Raw genomic sequence first — 12,186 nt, 5'->3', positions numbered from 1 at the left:
TGTCTACTGGTGTGTACAAATAGCAACCAGTGGGTACAAAATGTCTAAAAACGATTCTAACATGTCTACCAGCGAGTATGGAATGTCTATGGGTGGATATGACGTGAAAATTGAGCTACAGCTGAGTCAAGGGACAAATTGACCGATTCTCTCTTTTAACGTTATAAGCCTTAATAACGCTCATGTTCACTTCCTGTTCAACATTTCGTCCATCCGTCACCTGACCCTCCACCTTCACACCACGGAGGTGTTTGACCTCTCACTGCAAGGCTTAAAGAATAATCATGGACGGACTCAAGATCCTGTTTTGATTATTCCTTTAGGCTCTGTTTGTTGTGATAAACAAACGAACAAACGTAGATCAGGTCACTTCATTCTCAGTCTTAATAAATTCGTTGTGGTTTGGTTTTCGTTAAGTCCCACTAACTGTTGTCGGTGTGAAATGTTCACGTCTCTGTGATTTCTGCCTCGACTCTTTGTTTTGTCTGGTTTTCAACGCTGGTGTTTCTTTCTGTATCGTCTGCTCGCTTATCAATTCTTTTCTTCGTCAGATCGCAACAAAGTGTGGCCAGGTGGGAACTGTCCCTCTCTACCTTCTACCTACTGACCCGCCCCCCCCATACAAACCTCTTTACCTGACATTTAGGCACTGAATAAACCTTTACACCCCAGGTGCTTGACCATCATGCCTCTCCCTCTTATCCTCCTGTGCCAATATTGGACAACAAATCTCAAAAGACAATATTGGGAACTCCATCCAAGAGCTTTCAGAAGGCTGATGTAAAGATGCTGCAATGATTAAACGTTACTTTATTGTGTTATATCAACTTTAACTTGTGAAGTAGCTGTATCGATCACCATTTTCTACTCCCAAATACATATTTTCTTCTTCATTATAATTTTAGGACACTTTGTCTTAAAGCAGAACTTGTTTCACTTAAAGGGAAAACTGTTTTCCTCTCGGACTTTAATTTAAATTAATCACATACAGGCCCTATTAATGCAAACACTTAAGGTGAGGTTTTGTGGTAAGGTTGTGAACAATCATTGTCTTACCTGTTTCAGATAGCTTTTTGAAAGACCTCAGCTTTGTTAGAAATAAACAGCTTCTCCATCAGAAGCTACTTCAACACATGCAGGTACAGATGAGCTCTAATTAGTGGCTGTTTGTCCTCCTGAAAGCTCTTCTGAAAGCCGTTTGGAGACTCTTTGCCTTCTGAGTGTGGTGAGGGTCCTCGAACAGCAGGACTGGACCAGACTCTGCATGTCAGGGTATTCGAGTTCTTGAAGCATGAGCGCCGCATGCTGTTCACTTTGGGGTTTGAAATGCTCCGAGCCCAGATATTTCCCACAATTCTTTACATTCAAGCATATTTTCTTCTTCCATCGTTCCACACAAAACTGTTTTTAACACTTTTGTTTTTAATTCGCTCAGCAACGACCAGAACTTTACTCTTCAGGTGCTTTTTAATTTTGTTTGTCGGGACTTTTGAGGCTTCAACAAATCAGGCGTCTTTAACAAGAGTTTGTTTGGCAATATTTTAAAATAGCTTCTCGAGAAGTGATGGAGAAAATGGTTTGTAAATCCAGCAGCTTTTTTTTCATTTTATATCTTTAAAAACATTAATGACTGATGTTACTTTGCGAAATGTTGTTAGCCAAACCATGATCTGCTTGTAGGAATAAAAACATAAAGCAGCTACTTTTGTGCTCGTACCGTAAGGCTAATTACTTCAGCTACTTGTAGCCTTTTGGTGCATTTAGCTCCCAGCTAGGATATTACTACTTTTTACTTTTAGCATCCAGAGAGCCTTTTGCTAGTTTAGGTTTCTAGCTAGTTTTTACTACAATTTACTAACTTTTTTTTACGTTTACATTTTAGTTAACCTTTTGCTACTTCAGGTTTTTACTAGACTTTAGCTAGCTTTTGCTACTTTTGGTAAGCATTTTGCTATTTTTAGCTAGCATTTTGATATTTGTACCTTTTTATCTAACCACTTTACAACATTTTGCTCTTGTTTAATTTTTGACATAGTATTTTTCCACCTTTATGTTTTAACTAGCTTTCTGCTTTTTTAGCTTCTAACTACCAGTTCACTACGTTTAACTTCTAGCTATTGTTTCCTTTTACCTTTATATAATTTAAGCTAGCTTTTTGCTACATTTGTCGAATGTTCTGCCTCTTTTAGTTACAACGATACAGTTTTAGCTTCTTCAGCACATTTCAACCGTCATTCAGCGCCTGCGCTTTTAGGTAGCTAGTTTTGCTACCTTTATCTTCAAGCTAGTGTTTTTTGCCACGTTGCGCTTAACTAGTTCTTAGCTATTTTTGTATTTAACTAATTTGACACTTTTACCTTTTAATTAGCTTTTCCCCACTTTTGAGTTTTAGCTTCTTCAGCAAAGTTCAGCCTTTAAGACCTTTGGTTCTCAACGTTCTCGCTGTATTTTCACATGAAATATATTTATTCGGTAATTATCTCTTCACTGGGGCAGAACGTTCGGTTGTTTGTTGGAGCATCAAACGACAGTTTCACCTCGTTTTACATCTTTAAAAGCTGCAAAAGAGACAACGGTCCACTGAAAGTACCGTTATGAGTTCCTGACTGAGCTCTCGTTTGTCTCTTGGTGAGCAGCAGATTTGACTTCATTTTGTACTTCTCTACAGAGATGAGTGCACTCTAACAAATTAAATAAAGGCCCTTGTGCTCTTCTGATGTTTGCTTAAGCTTTATAGATTTATCATTTTTATCTTTTAATGAATTATTAGCTTTGCAAGCAGCCTTTGTCATGCAGTGCATTGCTGCTGGAGCACTTTATATTTGCTTGTGTCCTTATTCTTTAGAGATTTGGCTTATATAAACATCACTCAGTCACTTTTCACCAATTTATCAATGAATTATAAACATATATAGTATTGAATGTGCATTAAAGGACTGAAATATGGCTTTAATTTGTATGCTATTAGTACCACAGCTTGCTGGGAACCCCCCGTGCTCCACAGTAACCAGTTAAAACACAAAGCGTTTCCTGTAACGCGAGTGGTTCCTGCAAATAATCTGCTTCCCAAATCAAAGGCAGATTCTTTGTGCGTTTCCTGTGAAAAATGAAAAATACGTTCTTTGATATTTGTGGTGAAATCAGTGCTCAGGTAAGCAGCGCAAAAGTGAAAAATGTACAAATAATTTGTTTTAATTGAAGTTTTACCTGGGACGTGTGTTTAGTTTGGACTGGATTGTTGTGCCAAACATCTCGTAATGAATCAGTTCAGTTGAGAAATAACAGTGAAAGTTTAAAGAAAATTAAAAATAATCAAAAACTGTCGTCTTGTTGTAAGGAAAATTATAAAAATAATAAGAGAATAAATCATAGATGAGGTTATTAAGGAATGTGAAGACAAACATGTTGGTTTGGGAATACAACAATGGAAACAAAAGATCAGGATGGAATAGAATAACCCAAGGAAGGCAGAATAACAACCAAAATAAATGACGTCGGAAAACAAGGTACAGAGAAGGAAGGTGGGAGGAAGAATGTAAGAAAGAAGGGAAATAAATGAACGAACACTGTTGCATGTTTTAGTTTAATAAATCCATCCACTCCATGCATGAACCCCACCAACAGAACACAGACTGGAATCCCTGGTTTACCCATTGCACTTCGAGCAGTACATGACCCAAACTAACTGCCCTTCATCTGCACAGAGGAACCAAGGGAAAGGACATCAACACCATCAAGTCCCTACGAGTCCTCCGTGTCCTGCGGCCACTCAAGACCATCAAACGGCTGCCTAAGCTGAAGGTAATCCAGTCCACCACGCGTCTATTAAAAATGTACGTCTTTACCCAATCACAGTTACATGGTAGTGAGGCAATCTGCACCTCTCTCAGATCTTAAGCTTCATTTTGGGAAACTTCACCTGCACTTTAGTTTTTGTGGTGGATTTTGTTGATCTATATTTGGTGCAGACTTTTTCAATCTAAATAACAGAAGGATCATTTTTATTTTTTATTTTTATACTTTGAGACTGAATACTTTACTAATAAATAATTTAAGTAAAATTAACCCTTGTTTTTGTTGTTGTTATATAATACTGCAAAGCAACATTTAAGTTAAATTTGTCAAATGAATAACTGATTTCTGTTTTATTTTGTTATATCACAAAATTTATCGTTATCGTCAGAATGCTCTGAAATATCACGATATTATATTTGAGCCATATCGCTCACCCCTACTGTACGCTACTGAATGGACTAACTTGTAATGAACATAAACTACAAAGGCTAAGAAGAACAGACTAGTCACAAAAAAAGCAATGTTAAACAACTAACCAAAATAACAATGAAAAAAATACTTTACCCATAATCCCTCTCTGTGACCATGTGACCAGCAGTCAACCACAATGAACCAATGAGGTACTGTCATTGAATCAAGAGAACCCACCCCCTAAGAGAGACATGCATTGATCAGACTGCATGTTTAAATAAAGTTTTATTAATTACTGTCTATGAAACGCCATCTAGTGGTTGATTCTTGATCTGCAACAAGAGCTGTACATTTCTCTCAGTAGCTGTGTGCTGCCTCTCGTTACAACGTGAACAACCGCGGCTTATACACAAGCACGGCTTGTTTACCCACAAAATAGTGTTTTTATTTTATTTTTATTTAGTTTGCACTGCTTATAGTCTGGTGCGCTCTGTAGACCGTCAGTTACGGTATTTATTGAATACAGACGTGTATAGACAGAAAAAAGGGGGATTTTGATTCTTCTTGAATTTTTGTTTTGATGGGTCTTGCAGTCATTACGTTTAAACATCATAGAAAATGTTCCACTTGTGTGTTTTTATTTTATTTTTAAGATTTGGGTTTTTATACGTCCTTTCAAAGGCGGACGCATTTTGGCATAGTCTCGAACGCCCGCAAACCTTCTCTTGTCCCGCCCATAACTTTTGATTCCCTCAAGATAATTTAACAAAACTTCCTCTGCTCGAGTATCATCACCAGACAGAGTGTTGAGTACACTTTTCATCACCCCAGCTTTAAAGTCGAGGTCACAAATCAAGGTCAAAGTTTTAAAAAAAGGTCCTTGCTTGTTCGTGTCATTTCTATAGATTATTATAATGCTGTATAATAATTTATCAGCTGGGGTATAATGTGTGGTCTTGTTTGCGAAACATTGACATTTTCAAATTGTAAATCCCTCAATACTGAGAGGAACTAACTACTACAAATAAATATCATGTTACTTGAAACTGTCCAAACAACAACCAAGACTGTGACTCTTTGCTGCTTCTTCTGAAGCAGAAACAGCAGCTTCCCTCTGGTGCAGGAAGGAAACTGATCGTCCAAAAGTAATTCATCTGACCAAACACGAGATCTGAAGGGAGAAGTAGAAGTGAAATGACTGAAGCAGATCAGCGTTGGCAGACAGATGCTTGAAACACAACTCTTCTTGAATACTTGGACAGACAGGCTGGCAGAAAATATAATCAGCCCTCGCTGTGGAGCAGAGGAAAACCTTGATGGCGCAGCCAGTTCATTGGTTAGATTAAACGTCAGGGCAGATCAACAAAGCATTTCATCCAAAGCACAGATATTATGACTCAAGCTGGGAGACCTGTAGCTGAAAACAGTGACCGGTGGACGACAATTCTGCCTTAACGGGGCGCACCGATGGGTCGTTGTGAGGGAAAAGAAATGTTTAGCAGAGTTTACCTGAAAGGTTTGCCTGTCGTCATCACGGTGTCCGGTGAACGGATGACGCATTAGCATTTGGAGCACCTTTCAAACACATTAAAGCCAACAGGAACACCTTCTCACTGCTTTTTGCCCAAAAATCACACCATGACCGGTTTTGTTAAAAGCTCAAACATAATTTACAGGTTTTTGGGTGGAAGTAAAAAAAAACTGGTCAGCCTAAAATCCAAATCCAACCTCAGAATGTGCAAAAGTAAAAAGCAAAAGTCGATGAGATCAGAGAGAAGGAAAACTAAAAGTATTATTTTGTATTCCGTTGGGGTTTTAGATAAACAAACAATTCTAAATGATCTTTCCAAAACCAAAATGCATAATTTATTATTGACTTTTGGGAATATGGACACTTTAAACTGGAAACAAATAGCAACTAATAGAATCAGAATAAGCTTTATTATCATTGTGCCAAAATACAGTAAGATTGTTCGTACAGTCGTCCGAAAGATGGTCTGTGTGCACGTTGCTGCTGCTCCTAAGAGCACGACCCCTTATCCTTTTAGATAGAAAAGGGGAAAAGGCCATGAGGATGGATAGTGGTAGTACAAAAAAGATCTCTTCACACCTTGTCCTTGTCAGGACACGATTTAAGACATCAAAAAACTCTACCAGCAGCACATTTATAAACACATTACATCTGCATTTGATGACAAGACGGTGAGATTTGTCCATGAAGCACTTCCAGATAGTCCATAGTCCTGATAAGATGTCTACCGGTACAGCTCTGATAAGCCTTCACAGAAGTTCTCGGGGGAAATGGGGGGTTGCGATAGACAGAACTTTTCCTTAGTTTACACATATCCCAGTAGAAATTTGATGTCAGCCTGTTTTGCGTCCAAACGGGGAAGTCAGATTCAGATAAAACACAATTGTTGTTGTTTTTTTTCAGGCAGACTGTTATTTCTCATCAGCCTTGAGTCCTGCTGGTACTTTCCATCCAAAATGACCAGATATGTGGGCATTCCACTGATCTGTGCTTATTAGCTCCCTCCAAAGTCGTTCACAAAATGCTGGTGAGTCCCAGAAGCCACAAGTGGCCTGCGATTCTCACAAATCGCGTCCATCTTACAGTTTTGCTCGTAAATCAGCTGATTTTGAGCGCTTGAAGCACGAACCAAACCTTCACACAGGGTCGGCAGCTTTGTCATGGCCGAAACTGCCGCCGCCGTCTTCTTCAATAGCCATAGGTGCTCGCTGGTGCCAACAAGCAGAAACCCTGCTATCATGGTTCCAAATTTATAAACATCTTCGGCGTCCTCCTGAGACAATACGGAAAGACACATCAACTCCCAAAGGATCCATGACACAATCTACCGCGTGAGTCTCAGTGGGGCATGAGGGCTCTCCAGGACCCTGTCGCTTGGTTGAAAAAAATGTGTTGATTGTGTTGAAAGTCCAGCTGACCAGATCCATGACGGCACTTTACGATTCGGAAGATGTGTAAATAGGAGCTCCGATATACAAGACAGAGAGCAAAAAAGCAGGAGGATGGGAGAAGGAAGAAATGTGTCCGTCTTGGTCGAGAGCGAGTGAGAAAATGGTAAAACATTAATGAAAATAATAACAAACAGTTTAGTTTTAGGTTAAAATAATCTTAGCCTTATCCCAAATGCAGGACAGATCACAGCTGAGTTACTGAGTCTGCAAAAGTTGTTTTATTTCAGCTATGTTTTAAGTACAAATTAGGATTTTAGGTTATAAAAGTGAAGTTCCTCTCTTTCGTATCTTCAGTAGACATTTTCAACTAGAAACCTAATTTTTTTTTACTTGAATCAATCTGTTCTTAAAAAAGTAGACGAAAACACCTCGCTGTGAATTTTGCTTTTCTGCAGGCTGTGTTCGACTGTGTCGTAAACTCCCTGAAGAACGTCCTGAACATCCTCATCGTCTACATCCTCTTCATGTTCATCTTTGCGGTTATCGCCGTGCAGCTCTTCAAGGGCAAGTTTTTCTACTGCACCGACGAGTCCAAGGGCCTGGAGAAAGACTGCAGGTGCAGACTTGTAAATGTTTTGGGTTCAAATCAGATTTAAAAAAGATGTATTTGCTTCTGCCTTGTCACTGGGTGCCATTCAGTTTATATCAATTTGATACCAGGAAGAGTAAAAAATAGTTTATTCATATTGTTTTAGGCTGTTGGAAACATGTTGCAGAACTTTATTATTCAACATATATTTTATGTTTTCGCATTTTATTATTGAGTCTTTCTCATGAACATCCGATTTGTTTAACTGGGGAGTCTTTGCCTCAGGTGGAGGAGTTCAAGTATCAGGGCATGTTCCCGAGTGGCAGTAGGATGGAGCGGGACGTGGATCGATGGAATGGGGTCTTGTCCTCAGTAATGAGTGCGTTGCTTCGTTTGTTCGTGGTGAAAAAAGAGCTGAGTCGAAAGGCAACGCTCTCTTTACTGGTCTGTCTACGTTCCAGCCTTCCTGTCATCAAGAAGTTTGCACCAAAAGAACGAGATCCAGGATACAAGCGGCCAAAATGAACTTCCTTCGTAAGGTGGGCGGGGTCAGCCTTAGAGAGAGGAAGAGGAGCTCCGTTATCTGGGGGAGCTCGGAGTAGAGCCGCTGCTCCATCTAAAGGAGTCAGCTGAGGTGGTTCAGGCTTCTAATTTGGACGTCTCCCTTTGGAGGTTTTCTGGGCACGTCACACTGGGAAGGGAACCTGGGGCAGACCCAGAACCATCTGGAGGGATTTTATGTCCTGAACTGGGAACACCTTGGAGTCCCCCAGGTGGAGCTGGAGAGAGGGGAGGTCTGGGTTTCTCTCGTGGACCTGTTGCCTCCACGACCCGACTACAGATGAGCAGTAGAAGATGGAGATAAAGTTGCCTTCAGAGATCAGATCAGTATGCAACTTTCCACAGAACTTCATTTCAAAAGTTTTGAATTATCACAGCAAGGTTTCAGTTTAATGTTAATATTCAAAAAAATGATCTATATTTATTAAAGTTCACGTACGTGTGTTGTGCATTCAAGCACATGCCTCAGTATGCATTAAATCTTGTCCAGCTCATCCACCACAGATCAAGACAAAGTACTTTTTACTCTTGGTTAGTGTCACAACGGACGTGTTTGCTCAGATAGAAGGGACTGAACTCAGAACCCTTCTAAGGATATAAAGTGATTTATTTACAGTGATTAAATAAACAATGGTTTGTACATGTGGAACACCCTGGAGGGAAGGTGAGAGCTCAGCGGCTGTGAGGAGCAGCTTGGAGGTTTCTTACAGGAGGGCAGCGTAGAGAGGAAGGTGGAGGGTTTTAGATCCAGGAGGTCCCGCTGAAACATGGAGGCAAGTGGTAGGAAGGCAGAGGAAGATCCACAAGGAAGACTCGTTACTCACAGGTAGGTACAGGAGTCGAGGATTCAAGGACAGTCAGTTGGTCCAGGACAGGAGGCGCAGGAACCAGGTTCTGTATAGTCCTGGTGGTGATTAGTGGAATGACTGTCGGCTTCAGCTTGTCGGCACTGCCTCTGGAACCAGGAACCTGCAGAAAGAACTGGAAACCCTACAGTTAGAATTTCAGCACGTTTCATCCGTTGACCATTAGGTTTTCGGACGAGGTTCACCTATAGAGGAGAATAAATGAACGCCCAGGTCTTACGGATGTTCAGGGGTTTCTTGTGCTTCTTTGCAGGGGTCAGTTTCTGGATTACAATAAGGATGATGTGACGGCTCAGCCCAGAGAGTGGAAGAAGTACGAGTTTCACTACGACAACGTCCTCTGGGCTTTCCTCACGCTCTTCACCGTCTCCACTGGAGAGGGCTGGCCACTGTAAGTCGCTTAAGTCCGTGCCTTTTTGACCTAACACCTTTTGTTTATACATTTAGTCCGCTTGGAATAGATCGATTTGCTTTCTGACAGAGAGATGAATAAATTACGGGAAATTACTGAAAAGCGAGCAGGCGCTGGAAGCATCTTTCTCTCGTTCGCGTCTCGTGACGTGTCCCAGAACGAACTCGGCACACCCGGGGTGGTGAAACCGCTGCAGTACAGATGAAACCCCACTGATTTCTCTCAGGTTTAATTACTCCGCGCTCGTTACAGATGCAATCAAGGCTCATTAAACAGCAAAAACACTGAGCGCCTGAGTGAAAGTACCACCTCCAGACGAATCTAAATCATCTTTGTGAAGAGCCGCTGATGCCTCCGTTAGCCTGTTTCATTCATTTTCCTTACACAGAGGTGAACTGTTAATTATCAAACTGAATCAATGTGACGTTACTTTAAATCCTGACAGCTTGGTGGCAAGGAACAACTCTGATTTGTAAATATCTTTGAGGCTCAGTGTGATTTATCTGTTTAAATAAAGGTTGAATGAATGAGAAGAATGATTTATTGAGTCAGTTTCACAAATCTGCAACTTATTAGACAGTCATTTATGCAAAACTCCAACATATAAATAAGTGAAACCACAGATTGTGAACTAAAAGAAACGAGAAGTGGTCACCCTAAGCTAATCGCATTCATTCATTTTTCTATTTTAAGAAGTTTGATCCGGATTAAAAAAATCAAAAATCAGTAGATCAATACCTCTCAAGTGAAGTTCAAGCTCTGATCTAGTTGATAATTTTACAGCTTCTTTGCAAATTTCTCTCGATAAAGCTACTCCGCTGAAAAAGAAAGTAATCAGTCAGAGGAGATTAGTCCCTTGGTTCAATTCTGAGCTGCGTACTTTAAAACAGACATCTAGAAAGCTGGAAAGAAAATGGCGCTCCACTAACGTTGAGGAATCTTACTTATCCTGGAGAGATGGCTTGCTAACGTATAAAAAAGCGCCCCATAAAGCTAGAACTTTACATTATTCATCTTTAATTGATGAGAATAAAAATAACCCCAGGTTCCTTTTCAGTACCAAAGCTAGTCTAATGAAAAGTCCCATCTCTTTGTTCATGTTTCCCTACAACTATAAGCAGTGATGACTTCATGAGATTCTTTATAAATAAAATTGTTTCAATTAGGGAAACATTTCAAACCAACACTCCTAGTATCACCTCTGGTTCCGTGTCAGATGAGACAACTTTAAAAGTGTCACTAGAACTTGATTTATGTTTGGACTGTTTTTGTTCTGTTGAGCTCTCTGAGTTGTCAAAAAGAATAGCTTCATCCAAACCAGCCACGTCTGATCGATCCCATCCCAACCAGACTGTTTAAAGACGTATTTCCCTTAATCAATAACCACGTGGTGGAGCTGCCAAAAAGCAGGCGCTAGATTTGTCACCTTTTTCATCCCTTCTGAGTTTGCAGGTATGACATAGTAAAAGGTTAAAACAATAAAAATGGTAAAATGATCACAAACTTTTTCCTTTTCACCACATTTTCTAGAAGGACCTGTTCCTTTTTTTTTAGCCATTCACCTTTTGAATGAAATAAAAACGTCCCTAAGTGGATAATCCTCAGAGCTGAGTGAAAACTTACGGACTTTATCTTTTCAGGGTCCTGAAGCACTCGGTGGATGCCACGTACGAGGACCAGGGCCCCAGCCCCGGCTTCCGCATGGAGACGTCCATCTTCTACGTGGTCTACTTCGTGGTGTTTCCATTCTTCTTTGTCAACATCTTCGTAGCTTTGATCATCATCACCTTCCAGGAGCAAGGAGACAAGGCCATGTCCGAGTGCAGCTTGGAGAAGAACGAGGTGGGGAAGTGGACATTTGTTCACTTTTCTAGTTTTTATTCTGATTGTCAGTCGTTTCTTTTGAAACAACAAATCGTTTTGTGATGACCACCTCCTTTATCTAGATGGAAATTCTTGCATCGTCCCCTGAAGTATTTTATTTTAACGACAAAGTATTCACACCCACTCTGTTTGTGTTTTCTTTTCCACAATCAGAGGGCCTGTATTGACTTCGCCATCAACGCCAGGCCTCTTACGAGATACATGCCAGAGAACAAGCAGTCCTACCAGTACAAGATGTGGAAGTTTGTCGTGTCGTCGCCTTTTGAGTACGCCATCATGACTTTAATCGCTCTCAACACAGTCGTGCTGATGATGAAGGTCAGTTTTACTCCCTGAAAAGGAGACAAACGTCCCTTACCTCATATTAAATATATAAACTGTTGATTTATGGCAGTAAAATATCTCCAGAGTTTTGTACTTGTAACCTCCCAGTGTTGCCAGCGTAGTAACTTTATTGAGTTTTCAGATCCCTCCGGTGACTTTTTAATAAGATTATTAGTTATTTTTTCTGGAGTGTTTGAGACTTTAGACTTTTGGAGGCTGCACATGAAGAAACTAATCCTTCATCAGTCTCTGTCCTCAGAGAGCAGTGAGTGCTGCCGTAAGCCCCGCCCCCTCAGTACTGTGTGTACATGGCCCTAGTAAAAGTACACAGTATAGTGTATATATGACTAGTAAAAATACACAGGATAGTGTATATATGACTAGTAAAAATACACAGTATAGTGTATATATGACTAGTAAAA

The 12,186-nt window shown here is 40.3% G+C and overlaps 1 protein-coding gene across 1 annotated transcript in view; it reads left to right on the top strand.

Moving 5' to 3' along the window:
* Positions 1-12,186, top strand: part of cacna1bb (calcium channel, voltage-dependent, N type, alpha 1B subunit, b) — a 63,411-nt gene that overhangs the window by 20,937 nt on the left and 30,288 nt on the right. Inside the window, exons 12-16 of the mRNA XM_037692074.1 lie at positions 3,705-3,801; positions 7,584-7,744; positions 9,398-9,535; positions 11,197-11,398; positions 11,594-11,758. Coding sequence (XP_037548002.1) covers positions 3,705-3,801; positions 7,584-7,744; positions 9,398-9,535; positions 11,197-11,398; positions 11,594-11,758 — 763 coding nt within the window. The remainder of the gene's footprint in view (positions 1-3,704; positions 3,802-7,583; positions 7,745-9,397; positions 9,536-11,196; positions 11,399-11,593; positions 11,759-12,186) is intronic.

This window comes from Nematolebias whitei, chromosome 18 (genome assembly GCF_014905685.2).
Source record: "Nematolebias whitei isolate Nwh7 chromosome 18, NemWhi1, whole genome shotgun sequence".
NCBI lineage: Eukaryota > Metazoa > Chordata > Actinopteri > Cyprinodontiformes > Rivulidae > Nematolebias > Nematolebias whitei.
The sequence above is the reverse complement of the archived record's forward strand: the minus strand, read 5'-3'. Positions and strand labels throughout refer to the sequence as shown.